The 19,225-nt window shown below is 29.5% G+C and overlaps 1 protein-coding gene across 3 annotated transcripts in view; it reads left to right on the plus strand.

Annotated features, from left to right (window-relative positions):
* The first annotated feature begins 3,790 nt into the window (after window positions 1-3,790).
* Window positions 3,791-19,225, plus strand: part of LOC130894995 (dual specificity protein phosphatase 10-like) — a 38,643-nt gene continuing 23,208 nt past the window's right edge. The window contains exons 1-2 of one of the 3 annotated variants that reach the window (XM_057802121.1): window positions 3,791-3,970; window positions 17,446-17,784. In XM_057802121.1, coding sequence (XP_057658104.1) covers window positions 3,907-3,970; window positions 17,446-17,784 — 403 coding nt within the window. In that variant the 5' untranslated portion in view covers window positions 3,791-3,906. Of the gene's footprint in view, window positions 3,971-17,135; window positions 17,261-17,445; window positions 17,785-19,225 lie in introns of those variants that run through there. The other 2 variants (XM_057802279.1, XM_057802197.1) reach the window with 2 other exon arrangements.

The raw sequence follows: 19,225 nt of genomic DNA on the forward strand, positions 1-19,225 counted from the left end.
TCGTCTCAATAATCAGATACGTTAATTAACCTACATTTTCCTTTAAAATAATGTTAGTCAATAAATTTAGGCAACATAGATTGCATTATATAATCCTAATATTGAGAACACTGTGGACGAAAATTGAATGAATCTTTAATCTTTAATCAAAAAATAAGCTTTTTTATGGAATATTCTTGATTTGAATTATAACTATATATATATATATATATATATATATATATATATATATATATATATATATATATATATATATATAATAACATTCAAGTAAAACCTCCATCACTATGTGAAAGTTAGTGTTTCTATTTTAGGTTAGGTTAGTATGTAGATGGAGTATAATACATAACACGAGTTGTAAGATTTTTAGGCCGCGTGTTGATTTTGTTTGAGCTAAAATTTTGATTTTGCGTTTGATTGTCCAAATTGACTATGCCTTAAAGATATGTCGTGGGTTATAAGTTTACGAGTTGATTTCTTTTGTTGTTTTTGGAAATAGTTAGTTTACAATATGTTATGCCTGAATATGCTATAGCTCTTTTTGTGACTATGTGACATCTTCTGTTTTACCAGCTTGTCAAGTATATATGTCATGTTTGAAATTTGATATCTATCATCTGTTGTCTTCTCTATTAACTTCGCGGTAGCCTACCTCAATTCGTAATTTAATTTTCTGGGAAATTGAGCTTCTTAGGGACGACCCAGATGTTAAAGCCTTGACTAATGATTTCTTTTTCTATTTTCTGTTGCTATTTATTTTTGGATCACTTTCTGTAAACGTACTGCGCAGTAATTCTACTTGCTATTTTTATTCTAGATTGAAAAGATTGGTTCTCATTCATCATATGTCTCATTAAGATTGTAATTGGTGAGTAGATCTCTGAATTCCTATGGGAATCTATATTGGTTCATCTGTGATATTGATGACTAAGAGTGCGTCATTGTACCTTTGTTTGAAAGTATGACAGTTCCTTGAATTTCTTTAATGGGTATTCGCACTTTCGCAATCGGTAGAGTAAACTTTTTGGACATTCGGACAATATGAGTATGTTAGTGATGTTAGTGCAATAATCTTGGTGAAAAATGGAGGTTACTTTACTCACTTTCATCAACATTTGTTGATCGATTCTATGGATATTTTCGGTAACAATGAATTTCGAGAATTTCACTGTATAATTCAATGTCAATTTTGCAAATTTCTTCATTTCAATTGTTTTCTGAATATGTCTTCCACTTTAGAGTCTATGTAACAACGAAAGAGTTGGGAGTAAAAAAGGCATCAAATTGTGTTTGGTCACTAGTCCTCATTATTCTTATAAATCTACCATAGTACTACAAGGATTATAGGATTATATACATGCGTAGAGAAAGTGAAATTTTTTTGTGAACCCAACTAGTTCTGATTTGCAATTTATTATGGTAGCGACCACCCTTGATCTTTATTGATGGTAACGTAAATGCATCTTGTTACATCACCAATGTACTAGAAACTATTACGTTGGAAAATTCAATCTTCCAACAGGATAGTACGCGTCTCATATGGTAAAAACTACACTACGATTTTCAAAGATGTTAATATTGCCGTTGCCCTATGGTCAAAACAGATGCTGTCGCTCATTAAACATGTAAACGGTACGATCAGTAGGTGACTGTTAATTTATCACATCCTCCAGCATCCTCTGGGTACGGATTCAAAAAGCTTGTACGATATACCACCTAGATCACTTTAGTGATATTATGACGTCTAAATAATTGTATTACAAATCATGGCAGAACTTCTCTTGATTAAAAAATTTTACGAACTGTTTGTTTTCCGATTATGAGAATTGCAAATATTTTAGCAATGCTATGGAAATCATCATGTTAAATATCAAGCTAACAGGTGAGGCTGGAACTTGGTAAGATTTGGTAGCCCCGGTGTCGATGAGATAAGGTGTTTCATATGTTTCATATTGAATTCAACCATTGGCGTACATAAAAATATATGTAAATTAGAATATAATAATTCAAAGAATGTGCAACTACCATAGATTAGTAAATTGTAACCGCTCTGATAGAAATGGCCTCATAATTCCAGACTTAAAAAAATGTAGCATTTTATTGAATGTACCTCAGAAGAGGGTACTCATAAGTACGTTTGAAATACGCACCAGATTGTCATTTTTCAATATGTAGTAGGTGCCCATCTGAGTAGTACAAAAATTTATTAGCCCTGCAAACAAATATTCACTATATTTCATACCATGTTAAGAGAAACCATTTTTTTCTATTAATTTTTTTTTGAAACCATTCAAAGAAAACCGAATAGTACGTATATTGTAAGTTATTGTGAAGCGTAGAAAATGCCTCGAGAACGAAGATGTCAATGATCGAGCTGATACAGAGATCTGTAGCACAACAGTGTAACATCGTATTCAGTAAAAAATCGTAATTATGTTTATATGCGCATAACGGTCGTAGAAGTGAAAGACATGGTTCACAATGTAAGATTATATTTGCTGTTGAAAGATACGTGCACAGGACTATTGAAGTATGAGATGTTTTCAACCGTTCAAGTTGGCAGGAGTGGACAGGATCTTCCTGTCCCTTCTTCAAATTGGGCAGGAAGAAGTCCTGCCTCAGTAGAAACAGTCTAGAACTGGGGCATATACCAGAGCCTTGGGGAACGGTCAAAGCAACTACCACCCCAAAAGTAGGAAAGAAAGACACCAAATCCTTCATATCACTCAGCCTCACTTTGTTTTTACTTAATACGACTAAAAAAGCTGATAACTCCATTACAACAGAGATTTTGAAGTGGAAACAACTCAATATCCATACCAAACAGGCAAATCTACAGAAACTGCACTGTTACAATTGACAAACGGAATTCAAAATGCCTTGACGAATATAGAAAACGTAGTATGTACTTTATCAGATATAGAAAGCGCTTTGACAACATGAAACTGAAGAGGATTAGAGGCGAGAGGAATAGATAGGACAACTTCCAGATGAATGGCACAACTACTATCCAGCAGAAGTGAAAGTAGAATAAGACACCTTTTCATTTACTGTTAACTGGTGGTGTCCACCTCCCTTGGTGATACCATTCAACTAAGGAGTAACTAAATACATGCTAAAATTTTTTCTGAGTATATGTTAATAAAAACCAAAAAATAAGGTTGATAAATTACTCTTTGTGGGCGCAATTCTTCTTGTTTCACTGATTATATGTCTAAAGAATTTATAAACAAAAAACGAGTTAAAAAAATTTTCATGTCTAATATCTCATATTTTACATGCAACCATATTTTATGGAATCTCATTAACTCATAAGATCACATGTCTAAATATTATCGACATAATTGGTAAACTAGTGAATATTCTGATATGTGTCTTTATTCCATTTTTGTAATGATTAAATATTACGAAATAGTACTCTAGTACACTCTATACAAATAAGAATATATGTACCACTTCGTTTATTGTTTATGGAAACTCACAATGGAATCTTTTTTATTTCCGTTAAATGTTGTAAAAGGTGAAGTTATAAACGCGCCCTATATATATGAAATGTTAATTTACACTATCAGTTAATGTTAATATACATCAAAACCTATTGTTATTGTACGATAAAAACAACTGGTAAACTGGTATACTATTATTTATTTGTCCGTAATCATACCAAAGTTTTGAAAGAACTAGGGGATTTCGATCTTCGTCCTTCAGACAAAATGTGACGCAGAGCAGATAAACATACCGACCTGTGGATGAATCATCATTCCATTTACCCCCACCTCCTAATACAGCTGAACGAACGAATTCAATCTCACAACACAACTAGTGAATGCATCGTGAGTTTTGGAACGTGCGGTAGTTTTTGGGATTTTAGTAGTTTTAGTGTTTATAAACATTACCGAGAATAATATGAGGTTGAAAAGACCTAGTTCGTGCTTAGTTTTAAGGATAGTTCCAGTCACAACTCCCTCTCGTAAGTTTTTGTTGTGATATTTTCAATAAATTGATCTGTTGCTCAATAATGTGAGGTTAAGACATACGTTATATGGAAGTTTCAACATTATTTAAACAAACACTACTCACAACAGTAACTCTTACTTAGAAGATTGGACGTATACCGTTTTTGAAAAGAATGCATATATGATAGATTTTTCAATACCTATATATACATATTATGTATTTTGGGTTCCAAATTTATCACTGAAAGTCGGTCATCAGTTCCCGATACACTGAATTTATATATATATATATATATATATATATATATATATATCAACAGTAATTTTATGTTCAATAATATTGAGTATTTTGGAAAAACATGTTTCACAGTAAATAAACTCAGCAGGATACGTTAGAATGGCTCTTATCTAGTTGATATATTATTTAAACACGAGTTCAATTATTGTAGTTTTATTTTTTCCAATATATTCACATATGTACCAGCTGATGTGTTGTTAGAAAACTCGGCAGTAAAACTGATTTAATCTGAGATGGGTGAAAAACTCATCATAATTAAAAATCTGACTGAACAAATCTTTCCTCATAGTACACTTTAGCAAATACAACGTGTAAATGAAAATAAGTACATTATACGTTTTCATAAACAAACGAAACTAGAGTGAGTTATATATAGTTAAAATGTATTTTGTAATACAAATTTTATATTGCATCTGTTTCCATAAAGTCATTTTATTTTTCTAGGCCAACCAATATTAGCTGATATATATATATATATATATATATATATATATATATATATATATATATATATATATATATATATATATATATATATATATATATATATATAAAAGCAGCTAACATACGATATATTACCAAATAAATGTTTACAAAACGCTCATATTGAGTATATGTTATTGGTATAACAACATATAATTTCGTTTAGAGTAATGAGGATCTTCAACACAATGCTTTAATAAATACGCGCCTAGTTTTATAGAGTGACTCATCACATTGTTTTGATATTTCTCAAGCTTCCAGCCACAGCAGCCAATAAGTTTTGGTTCAACTACGGAAAACTCATATTTAGTAAATATTAAAAAGTGTTACTTATCGGGAAACATATGGTTTCTGAATACGACCAGTCGTCATCCAAATCTATACCTGATTGATGAAATTTACGCAGGAACATTTTTAGACTTTTTGAATTCTGAAGGATATCTGCAACTGTAGTATTAGCGGCCTTCCTTACGTGTTTATATATAGGTCCTTCATTTGAGCCCATTGATGTTTTTTGTTGGGTAGTCGGACCCAAGTTCTTCCTGCTGACTTCTTTATATCATTGTCCCATCTTAGATAAGGTCCTCTTCTGGGTCTTTTGATGTCTTGTGGGTACCATGTGGTAATTTTTCTGGTCCATCTATTATCAGTCAAATGTCTTGCACATTGCTATTTGACATCATGAAAATCAGAATAAAAATAAAATCAAAATAGAAATTTGTTTTAACGGTTCGATGTTTTCCGTAGAAAAAATGAGCGCAAATTTTTTGTTAATATCTATTTAGTTTTCAGAGTGTCAGAGTGTTATGAACAAGTATGAGTTAATATCTGAAAACTTTGTTGATGATTGTTACACTAGTTATTGACGGTGAGATTTCATTAAAATCAATTCACTTGTTTATATTTTTACTATTTTCTCAAAATTCAATGTTGATCATTCTGATATAAGTGCCATATCAGTCGACTCATAAGATTTACAAAATTTAAGTGTGCAGCATATGTTGCTCCGGCTAATTGAGCAAGTGTTGTTCTGTATGAATTTCATATTTCATTCGGTATAAAATTTCCAGTAAAATGTAATGCTTCATAAAATACTATAAAGACTCTTACCTTGGAAACTTTGACGACCTCAAATTTTTTAAGCATCTATCAGTTAATTGTTGAAAATGAATACAAATGTAAACAAATAAAAATATTCTGTGTAAAAAGTTTTTTTATTTGCTTAAACATGTTTACCAAATGGCTATAAGTATCTGTAGGCGTAATGTGAACAATTTTTTTTTAAATTTTGTCTGATATCTACCTAATTTTTATAATCAGTTTTCAATTTATGAAAATAATGAACTGAAAACATAAATATTGGCTGTTAAGTTGAAATCGATTGAAGCTGGAAAAGTGTAAGAGAAAAAATGTTGCAACTCAGTTAGGATTATACGAAAGTACACTATCACTCAGATAGGAATTGAAAAAATATAGAATATTCGACGATATTATATAAGTTCAAACCCCATTTCAGCCTCAATCAAAATTGAAAAATTGACAAAACTGATCTGTATCACACATTAATATGGAAATAAAAATTGTTGGTTGTGCAATGTGGACATCCATATCAATTATTGATAACTATAGATCTTGACAAACTGTCGTATTTTTTCGTTTTGTGAATAATTACATTACTGCTGTACCAAATACTAAAATATGAACAAAAGATGCTAATGTCCCGACATTTGGCTTCAACAAGATGGTGCGCCATAAAATCTGTTTCTGAGTACATATCTCAATGTTGTATTTTCATCCAGACGGACAGATTTTAACCATCGGAGTTTTTATGGTGGTACATGAAAAGCAAAGATTTCAAGACCAAACGTTGACCAAGTTGAATATTGAGAGCTAGAAGCATACATAAAAAATTAGTGCAGATTTACTTCACCCCAATTTATTCGAAAGTTCGAGACGAATAGGATACTATCAAATAGTCAATGATTAACAGTATGAGCATTTTGCTTAATTGAAATAGTTAAATTATTTTTATCTTATTCTCCATAAGTTTGTTACTCTTTATTATCTTGTAATTGGTAGGGAATAAAAATTTTATATATATATATATATATATATATATATATATTTATATATATATATATATATATATATATATATATATATAAATGCATCTAAATGTTCTTGATTTTAGTTTTTTTGTTAATTTGTAAAAGAAAGATAAATTTTGAAATTTCGACTTTTCTTTCAGTCTATCAAAATATATTGAAACAGAAGAGACCTGAAATCAAGAACATTTAGATGCATTAATATATCAAAACGTCTAAGAAATAAGAAATTGAAGAATATATATATATATATATATATATATATATATATATATATATAATATTAAAAATATATAATATTAAAAATTACTCACAATAATTCATTTAGAATTGTGGTGTCTTCAAATTCTTTATAAATTATTAAATTCGTTACTAAAAAGTGATATTACATATGAAAGAAAACGTAAATTTATGTAATATCATGTCATTAAAAGTTTCATTCATTGAGAATGAGAAAACACGACAGGGCACTATAATGAAGACCAACTAAGACTCTTTGATGACAGAGGAATAAGACTCATATGGAGAGAAGCCTTAGTCTTAGACTATAGTAAAAGATCTCAAAACTTTGGGCATTGAGGATCAAATAAAGGTGGCGAGAGATAGCAATAAATGACATGTTGTGACGTCAGTTTAGACACACTCAGGGTTGAAACGCCAAGTAGAGAGATATGTATATAGATTTGCGGTCATATTATTTAACATAATTTTAGATAACTTTGATTTGAACAAATGACCTTACGGTTGTTTCATAAACTTTTAGCAATGCTCATATATCTGCAATTATTTATGTGATTGAATATAAACCATACCGTATAATAAGACAAGCTGCATTCTAAGACCAGGTGCAAGATGAAGTAAATCTAAAATTAAACTTGTGCGCTAACGATTTATACGTCGACTGCTAAGACAAAATGTGAATAAAAACTAAATTTGCTCTATTGATATAGAACACCGAACTTAAAAATTATTGAAAATATCTACTGGAATTTATTTTAGTATTGTTTTTTTGGCTAGTGCAGCCTGATTACAAAACTTGCCAAAATAATCAGATTCTTCTTCACAAGTAATAATGTGATTTGTTTGTATTTTTTGGGTGATTAATAACAGAATACAACACATATTAATAGATAGATATTACCGAATGATCGACTAGAAATAATTTTATATAGTTAAAAATTTGTCCAGTCGTATTTTGTTTTGATAGAAAATAATTTATCAATATTACAACACTCATATACGGGACTTGATGCGATGCAAAACATTCGGGAATGAGTAGTTGACGTGAAAATAATGCTGTGACATAAAAAAAATGCTCTCATACGGCCCCTCTTGTCTGAGGTATAGGCTTTTCAAGTTGCGAAATTGAAATTATATTTAAGTATATTTTCTAAATTATATATTCAAACATAATGAGTTTTTAATGGATGATTACGTATGTCCATGTAGTGTGTTTGACGGAATAAATAATTCTACACTACTACCTGTAGGCCAGGGGCAGCACATGCCCAATGGTTAACAATAAGTAACTTTTACAGGGACAACCTGTATAATTTAAAGATAGCAATATGAATCTTTCAATCTATTTTTTAACCAAAAGGTACTCTATGTTTAACTCGATAGAATTTATGGTTTAGGAGATCTGTAGATTTTTTGATCGTTGTACATGCCCAAGAAACCATTATTATAGTTTTTTTTGTTTTTATTTGATAAATTGAAGGCTAACAATTTAAATTTTTCTACATTTCTATTTTTCCTTATGTAAGTAACACGATGTTCGACAGTATGCAGCTTAATATTTTAATTATTAATCTCTTCCAAAGTTTTCCTTATGCCAGTTATATGATGTTCAATAGTATGCAGTTCAATTAGAAATGTTTGATTGTGTTTTAATATCTCCTTTATTTTCAATAAATAATTACTATTTATGATAATTTTCTTCAGCATGTCTCTTTATGGGCGAACGGTTTCCTTGGCATGTACAACGATCAAAAAATCTACATATTTCCTAAACCATAAATTTTATCGAGTACCTTTTTGTTAAAAAATAGATTGAAAGATTCATTATTGCTATTTTTAAATTACACTGGTTGTCCTTGTAAAAATTACTTATTGTTAACCATTGGGCATGTGTATTGCCCCTGGCCTACAGGTAGTAGTGTAGAATTATTTATTCCGTCAAACACACTACATGAATATAAGTAATCATCCATTAAAAACTCATAATTTTTGAATATATAATTTAGAAAATATACTTGAATACAAGTTCTGACTTCGAAAATTTAATGTCTATAACTCAGAAACGAGGAGCCCTATGAAGAAATTTGTTTTATGCTACAGCATTATTTTCACATCATCTACTCAATCCCGAATTTTTTGCATCACCCGGAACACCCTGTACATTAAATTTTAAATTTAGAAAAAATCTAACAAATATTCAAACAAATGTTACTTTTATAATTCAACGTAAACCAGAATTTATGACTGTCTCAAAATCAATACTAAAGACATTAAAGTTGAAAAGGAATTTTAAGCAACCTAAATACAGAGTTGTGCAGATTAGGTGACAAAGGAATTTTGATATCCCAAATGTTCGAGACCAACATATATGTATACCTTAATTTAATCAGTTTCTTAACCTATGCATCTATGCAGTTTTCGATTTAGAAGATCTAATCTAAAACTGAAATCGATATTTCCACGGTTAGTTCGCATGATGATTTTCCATAAATATTTTATTCATAAAACCGTTTGAATACAATTATAATTCAGCTAATATTAAATCGAAAGAGCAATTTCAATTGCAAATAAAATGATTTAACTTCCAAATCCAATATACAGACAAGTTGAAGAAATTCATGAAAGTATCATTATGACAAGCTGACCGCGGTTGTGGTTTATATAGGGCGTTTTATTAATTCAAAATATTTCACTGTTGAATCTTGAGTAACTCTGTTACCAGCCATATTTTATCTAATTTCATGTTCAATTTTTAACAAATATATTTCAAGTGATTAGTGAATCACTCTCTATCAATTATAAATTAAAATTATAAGAGAGTAAATATTTTCAAATAGACATAAATATGCATTTAACATTGGACGAAATTTTAATGTAAGTAGTTTAGAAGTCCAGAAAGATCTACTCGATTTAGGAAACTACGATGACAAACATAATATATTCCCTTAGTATAACTTTTATCTCTCCAAAACTCAAATAATCACTTCAATGCACTCAGTTTTAGCTGATGGAAAACATTGAAGAGAAAGAGAATTGGAATGGATTCTCGAACTTGCGTTTAAATAAGAAGTATGATTATGATTTTTTACCCCGCCCCTGATCCACTCATAAATCAAAACTATTATTCATCTTTACGTCACATTAGCATCTATTATGACTCACGCTAGAAACTGAATTTTTTTTATGCGTACCTACAGCAGAAACCCCAGATAATCACATTTTAGTATCGGAATGGATTCTATTGAGCATCGTGGGGTGATTAAATATTTGAGTTCCAAAGAGCTGCCCTCATAGATTTGTAGATGTACATAGATGTATTATTATTTATGTTGGATACATCAGCAGTTTTAGATAATTTAGTGAAAAGATGATGTCGTGAGTTTAAATGTGGCAGACAGTCGATGTAGAAACGAACACGAAAATGTTGAAAATTCTATGATCTCGTGTTGAGTGATTGACGTATAAGTATTAGACATATAGTTGATAGTAGTCTCTCACATAAGCAAACTCGAAAAGAACGTACCTAACCTAACAACAAGATGAGAAACTCACGATAGTAACACCTCCGATTCCATCCATTCATTTTTGTTATTTTGACAAGAAAATGAGAAAGAATACTAATTTCACGTTTAAATATAGATTAGTTCTCTCAATAATGCATAAGATGCCTCAGATCAGAATATATATTTCTGCAGATGAACCTTTCGCAAAAACAATATAAACACCTACAAATTACTGAGGATGACCTACCTCAAAGCGTGACTTGGTATCACAGAACATGCCACGCCAAATATTATGAAAATAGATCTCAACCTACTCATTTTGTGATCAAAATTATTATTTTTTCGAAGAAAGTTGAAGTGTTGTACCAAGTTAAAAAAAAAGTGTTTAGAAATAGTTGAATCAATTATTTTCGTCCCAGAAGTATTAGACATGTCCAAACTTTTAGGGACACACTATATCGTGAAACCTACTTTCTTATGTGTATCAGCACAACTCTCATCTTTAGTGATGAATGTTTTAAAAATGTACATCCGTCAATCAACTCGTTTTCCTTTCTAGGATATACATCCATCGTATGAGTAATCCCTCCCGCGTATTAGTCACCACCCCATTGAGTCTCGATCCTGTATTGCCATCAAAAAACGGTTTTTAAAAAGTTTGCCCTCATCCCTAGCACTACTGTGACTCAAAATATAAATGCATTGCCATTCAGTTTTATCCCCCAACAATTAGGGTTGTATGATGAATCACGGGTTACATTGGTCCTATTCAAATTTAGTGTTTAGATAATTCCTTGTTGTCATTATGGCGGAGCGCTATCTGAATCAATTGACTCACCCGGAGATAGGAACTGATCTGTTAGTAATTCCTTTATCAATAAATATCTACTAAGTAACAGGGTGCTTTATTCCATGACTCATACTATCGCTAATACCGTGTAGTGAATTATGAAATATGATTAGTAGTAACGATTACGATTAATAATCTGGACAATTCGTCCATTTTTACGACGTAAAATAACTTTTTACGTAGGTACACAATTTATAGGATTTGAATGTTTATCAAATTCGATAAAATTATGAATATTAAATGATATTCACATTAAACTGTGTTTAGCTAACTAAGATAATATAACAATAATAAACGATTTTATTTTTAAAAATTTTCTATTTTAAATGAATATTCGCCGCTTTAGTGATGTTTATAATTAATTATTTAAGTTTATAAAACTTTTCAGTGAATCACATTATCTTTCAAAGCCTCATGTTTTCAAATTTTAATCAAATGAACATTCAGTTTTAAAATTAATATATTATTATAGTATTGATCTTGTTTCATTATTTCTATGGCCGGTGCTGTATTCAATATTTCATATTTGTAACTAGTAATATTTTAAGAAAATTGAGGCCTCAAGATGAAACTTCATTCACTTTATTTGGTATTTCTATTTTGATTAAGACCAAAACCAGGACGAAAAGTCAAAAATATTGTCTATTAAAAAATCAATTATCAGTTTATCAATTATAGGAATAAACAATGGAAGAAGTTTTTATATATTGTAATGATTTTTCAAATATATTCTCATCATTATTATAGAAAAAGTTTCCTTCATACAATTTATTCACGGATTTCTACCACGAATATTTCTTCACAACATGAACTGAACTTTGGCGAAAAAAATATATAACATATAATGACATTATAACAAGCTATATAATTTTACTACCAAAAATCGAAGAATTTGTGTCATACGAAAATATCTTGATTCGTTTTTGGCGTATTTTTTAAAACGTGTTATATTTGCATTTTGGCCGTACAATTGGATAAAAAGTTTTATTCCTTATTCAAGTGCCTTGTTTAGTAGTTAAAGAAAATTTGAAAAAATGTTGAGGCTTTGATTCCAAAACGAACGATGCGCGTCAACGCTCAAACGTAAAGTTTATGAATTTTTTTAGTGCTATAAAAAAACTTACATCACAATTTTTTGTTAATAGTTTACTTATCAAGTATCCTTCTCAGTAGTCAAAAAAATTGGCAAAATTTTGGTGTTTCCATTTTAAAACGAACGATGCGCGTAAGCGATCAAACGTATGAATTTTTTATCCAATCTTTAATTTTTGGTAGTAAAATTATGTAGCCTGTTATAATGTCATTATATGTCTCTTCTATTAACATTTTTTTCGCAAAAGATCAATTTATTTTGTAAAAAAAAATTCGTGGTAGAAATTCGTTGATAACACACAGGTAAAAGATAAACAGTCTGGTACACAAATTCTACTTAGCTTTGGTTAATAATTTACTAATAAGTATATTTGTTAGCAATAAGAAGAAAAATTACCAAGTAATGCATTATCACTAAGGAATCAGTCAAAATTCATGACAGCAATGCAAAAAGATAGTCAAAAAATCGCTTGCTCTTGGCTTATTCTTGAGTATTCAATGAGACTGCTGGAAGTAGGTATTTAATTGATATATTTTATTTAGAATTTCACCACAGATTGAAGTGATTATATAAAAAATAAAATAGCCATAAGATTTTTTTTCCTCGCAATCTAATTTTTTTCTGTAGGGATTATAATGTTTCAGGGCGCTCGTTACTTTTATAATCCACTTTACCTGAGGGTGCACATTAGTTCATGATAATTTATAATTAGAACATGCGCAGAAAGTACGATTATCTTTTTCTCGGTTTTTAAAGGGATGTGAATAGAAAATTTGACGTATGTAGATGGTAAAATATAATTATTTCAATTTAATCAAAAGCTTCTATTTTTCTGACAGAAGTATACGTTTTCTGAGAGCATGTTTTTTTCTTATTTTCTTCACTTTTTTGTGGGTGCAAATGATTTAATAGTATTTTTCTGGTAGTACAAATAAAAACGAAGTTAACCTATAAAATCAATCATATTTCTGCTAGAGTGTTTCCGGCATAGACTCTATATGTAATCCGAGTAATATTTCTGTGAAATTTTAGTACTAATATTTCTGATGCCTGACTGTTGTCAGATAAGAATTTTTTAGGTATCAACTACTGACAGTGATAGATTAGGAATGTGTTAAAAATACTGAAGTATAAATATGCTCAGATTCAGCCGGCTTTAAAAACTGTTAAACAAAACGACATGTTAAACAAAACGGCTTGTAATAATGTGGATGTTAGCAAATGCTGATCGAAGTTTTCCTATACAGGCGTTAGATTCTGTGGAATTGTATTCAAAAAAGGCAAAAACCCAAGAGGCAATTAGTTCAGACTTTTCACATAAATTCATAGAAAAATAACACCAAAAGGACACGAAATTCAACAAAAGTACAACGGTCGAACAATACTTGGAAGATATTAAATGTTTGATATGTTTGTAGCTCCAAAAGGAGAAAAAGTAATACCGCTTACAGGAGAAAAGGCAGATTATTCATTCAGCAATAATTACAAGAAGTGTGTAAATGAAAAGTCCGATAGAATTTACTTCTATGTTTGTAAATATCAAAGAAGACCGACAGTCGACAGAAAGAATGAAATGCCCACCCACTAGACTATTAATTATTTTTTTTAATATATCAATATTGAATATGTCTGGATTGTATTGGATTTCTTCAATTTCTTATTTCTTAAACCTTTTGATATATTAATGCATGTTCTTTATCAAAATATAAATATTTTGATAAAGACTTAAAGAAAAGTCGAAACGTCAAAATTTATCTTTCTTTTAAAAACTATCAAAAAAAAACTAATGTATTTTTAACGGTTCGAAAAAATCTTGAATTTGGGTAATTTTGACCCATAAAAATATATCAAATAAATTAAAATACAATTTTTTTTTCCAATTCTATATAGAAGAGTTAATAATATTTAGCAAAATTTTATTGTTTATACCTGTTTTTTAGTTGTTTTGCGCGCTCACAAGTATACATCGTTTGCCTTTTATTATTTATATATATTTTTAATTCCGCAAAATGTACAAATACCATTACATCTTATCATTGTTGATATTAATGCATAAATCACTATAATAATAACAAAAAAGTAATATTAACGGGTAAAAAAATAATTTTTATTACAGAAAAAAATTTGTTAAAAACAATTTGTAGACAATCTAATAAGTTAAGTAATAGTTTTTAAGATAAATGATAAATAACGATTTAGGACACAGAGAGGTCGATGTTGCGGATGAGTCAGAGAGAAACGGCGATACTTAAAGGTAAGCGACGTATACTTGAGAGGATGCGAAATTAACTATTAAAAACTGGTATAAACAATGAATTTTTTCAAATCTCTATTAGGAATATTATTAACTTTTGTATGAAGAATTAAAAAAATTATTTGTATGATATTTTTTTAATATAATTTTTTTGTGTCAAAAGTACCCAAATTCGAGATTTTTCTCATATATCTAAAAATATTAACTTTATCGAGAAAAGTCATAGAAAGTTTTTTATTTGTATTTCAATAAAAAATATAAAAAAAATTTGCCCTATGCATTTATATTATCAGTAGGACAATTTGAGGAGGATCGCATAAATAAATTGAGGTGGTATAATTTTCGGTACTCATGTGCCAATTCCTCCTGGACTAAAGTGTATATAATTAACTTGAAAATTGTTAGGCGCTGGTACGATCACGTTATTGTAAAATATTGTACTCGTATTATGTGTGATGATAAAACGAATCCATTTCAATCTTATTCAAATTACATTCAAAAACATTACGTTTGTCAAGTGATTAACATTTATATAGGGTATAGAATTTTAGAAGGAATGGAATATGCATTATTTATAAACTGACTCATCCATAGTATGATATAATTACATACCTACGCATATAGAATAACTCTAAAAACGATCACCATATCACGTGCCATTGAAGGAAACGTTTGTTGTATATTACTGTACATTACCATTCAGGTTATTACTTTAAAATCAGAGATATCACTATTTTAATAAAATAATAAAATCAATTCAGGTAAACAGGAGAGTTATTTTTGCTACCGTATCGTTTTTTTGAATATACGTCAGAATATTAAATATGTAACAATTTGTTTTATAATTAAAATTATTTATATATACATTGAAGTCATAAAATAGAATTATGAAAGTTCCTAAAATTGCTAAGGTTTTTGTATTTGGTTATGCTTAATTCTTATAATTGATTGTATAGATTTTTTTTTCTATTCCACGCTTTGTAAATGCCGTTTTACTTTTTTATTGTATTATTAACTTCTTAATCCATTTTCCTAATAATGAGATGGCAGTCCTATATAAACAGCATCACAAGTATTAGCTCATATATAACATTACATTTCACATATATATATATATATATATATATATATATATATATATATTGTTATTGCATTTTATTGTTTCATCTATTTTTCTGCATATGAATTAGTGTTGATTTTGTTTTAATAATTTTTATTCTCTACTCATTCAAAGACTATTTCTGTTATCCAATTGCCACTATGTATATGTAATCAGCAGGTGCAGCAATTGTAATTTATCTAATGTTACGGTGTCATAATTATATAGCAGAACACTATTCTGTGGTACTTCCACTTTTATTTTCTTAGTTTTGATTAGTCGTTCGATAATATATATGACAAGTGAGTCTCTGTAAAACTACTACCCATGCTGTGTAACTCAATTATACGAGGCATGATTATTTATTTAAAACAAAGTTGGAAGATAATATATAAAACGAATTAATCTACTCCGAAATACTATACTTGGTTAGCAATACATTTATTTCAACGATAAATCTATGGGTGGAAGCAAATCTGGAAGGTTTCTTTCTTAATGACTTTCATCTGCTTTTTCTTGTCTTTCATAAGATCGGGAAAACCGTCATAAGATTTCCTTTTAGCACATATTATTATTTTTGGGAAGAGTCAGTTCTATGGTACTAAATTTGGTGATAACGTGGATGTGAATAGACATTCAAAAACTCACGAATCAAAAGAGCTTGTGGCACGGCGTGTCATCATGATGAAGAAGAAAGCCGTGGACCCATTTTAGGTCTATTTATTCGCACCAACGTTCTACTACTCTAATCGCTTGTTTAAGTTTTTCCACTTTGTGGACATTTGATTCTCCGTTCAAGGTCGACGGAGCTCTCGTCCTTAACTATTTAATTTTCACTCTCAAATCGCTCAAAAATTGTAAATTTTAAATAAAATAGATAAAATTAAATCTTTCTTTATCTAATCTTTATTCTTTATATATTTCAAAATCTCTGTTTCGATAGTTTTAAATTTGAAAATACCGCAAATACTCTAAAAATACATTTTATTTTTAATTAGTTATGTTTGAATATTTGTAAAAAATACAAAATCTTATTCCCTGGTGATGATGTGTAATTTTTAATTTAGAATTGTCACTCCCGATACTGGATTTATTTAGACACACTATATAGATTGTTGTACTTTTGAATCAACTTGATTAATACTCGTTTTATGTAAATATATTATGATTAGAAATTTAATAATACACTCAAATGCTCTTACGTAATATAAATATGTTATTGCGTTTTGAAAACTTATTAACATTAGTCAATTCAATTGCGCATCTAAATTATCTCGGTTCATTATTATAATCATACTTGCGAAAGTTGTAAAAAATGTAAGTTTGTATTTTATAACGTTAAAATCGATTTTCACATCACTGAAATTTGATAGTAAAATGTAAGTTTTTTTTTATTACAGTTTTGCGAAGTAACAAGTGATCAGTGAATACTATATACTATATAGTGCTATATACTATGCACTTATTTATATTTAAAATCCGTCACACAATTATATTGATGCATATCTACTGTTCATAATCATCAAAGTAATATCAGTATTAAAGGGAACAAATTTGGTTTTAGGAGGTCACAAAGAATTTCATCGAAAACACAAAGAACTATGGGAAGATACACTCATGTCCGGTTTGTCAAACAAGATTATGCCGTCTTCACCAGCCACTCTTGCAGATGTGGATTCTTACCCCGCTTCGAAAGTTTTGCCCTTCTTATACCTGGGCAACCTAAAGGATGCAGCTGATATTTCATGTCTTCGAGTATTGGGTACCACATGCGTATTAAACGTTACATCACAGTTACCAGGGTACCACGAAGATTGTGGGATTACGTATAAACACATACCTGCCACCGATTCAGAGCATCAAAACTTAAAACAGTATTTCGAAGAAGCTTTCGAGTTCATCGGTAAGACTATTTGATTACATTATTATTTTAAACAATTTACACACAATTTATAAAGGTTTGCAGTTTCAGAAACATTATTTCTCACATTTGGCATCCTCCGACCACTCATGTGTTGTGTACGTGCGTTCGGAAAATACACACAATTTTGAAATAACGTTAAATTTTCAAGTTTTCATTCTGCCGAATACATGTATGCATATTATGACGTGCGTATTGCCATTGAAGAAACAGTTGAGTTTATATTTTCTAGTATCATTTATCAAATCCAATTGTTGAGCCTAAATAATACAGAGTGACGATTTAGCTAAGATTTTTACTTAAACGCTGTCATATATTTGAAAGTGAGCCATAGAACCTTAAACATTGGAAAAAAATTCAATTAGAATGCGGAGCTCTTGACTCTCTCTAACTTCATTATTCTTATTTCTTAAGAGAACTCTACATGATTATATTGAATTCATATAATTGGATACGAAACTAGCTATACTTTTTCTAATCATTCAATATAATCCATAACATACAAGTAAAATCTGAAATTATTTTCCGATTTTAACAATTTATTTCATTCTTATAATAAACCATCCACAAAATTCAAAATATTTATTCCACTATTTAAGACATACTACTTTTTTGTTGTCGAGAATGGTTACTGATTTTTGCATACAAAATATGTACGCCACCTAAATCAGATATCTTCCAAACATTTGCCATCAATATTTCATAAAAATAATGTAACTAAGTTATTAATTACAAATAAACACCCTGTATATATAATTATTTTTTAGTTTTTAATCATTCTTAGCATAAATCACCAGTGGAGAAATATCTAAAGCATTCAAAAGAACTGAATTATATTCAACTGTAATTTTCACTATAAAAAAGTACCTAAAGATTTTGTGATGTAAATTATGCCCTCGATTTTTATTAAACTTCCTGATATTTATACTGAACACACTGTTTACAATACCACTACACCAACGCTCAAAATTACACTGTCTGACGCGCGTTTTGATAACTAGATTAGTTCCCAGAGGAATAAAGGACTCTAAAATCTCTAGATCTTGGTGGCCAATCTATCAACAGTCTACCACGTCTAATGCATCGGTTTAGATAATGTTCGTTCAATCATTACTTCGCGTCTTTGACATTATGACCTTTATACTCATCTGATTGTGAAAATAGATTTCGTCTCTCATTAATTGGTAGCTCATTAATAGGCATCTTATAAATCTTCATTTAAAAATTTTGAAAAATTTTTCGAGTTAATATTTTCCAGGAGAAACCAATGATTCGCCCAACTTTTTGGGAATATTGATTTTTTAAAATATATTACCCAGTGAAAGTTTTGTGAGGATACTACTTTATTTGTGAACATGGCCTTCTCATTAAACACATTTGAAAAAAAATGTCATTATTTGCCAAATATTCCGTTGAGTTCATA

This window comes from Diorhabda carinulata, chromosome 1 (assembly GCF_026250575.1).
Source record: "Diorhabda carinulata isolate Delta chromosome 1, icDioCari1.1, whole genome shotgun sequence".
Classification (NCBI taxonomy): domain Eukaryota; kingdom Metazoa; phylum Arthropoda; class Insecta; order Coleoptera; family Chrysomelidae; genus Diorhabda; species Diorhabda carinulata.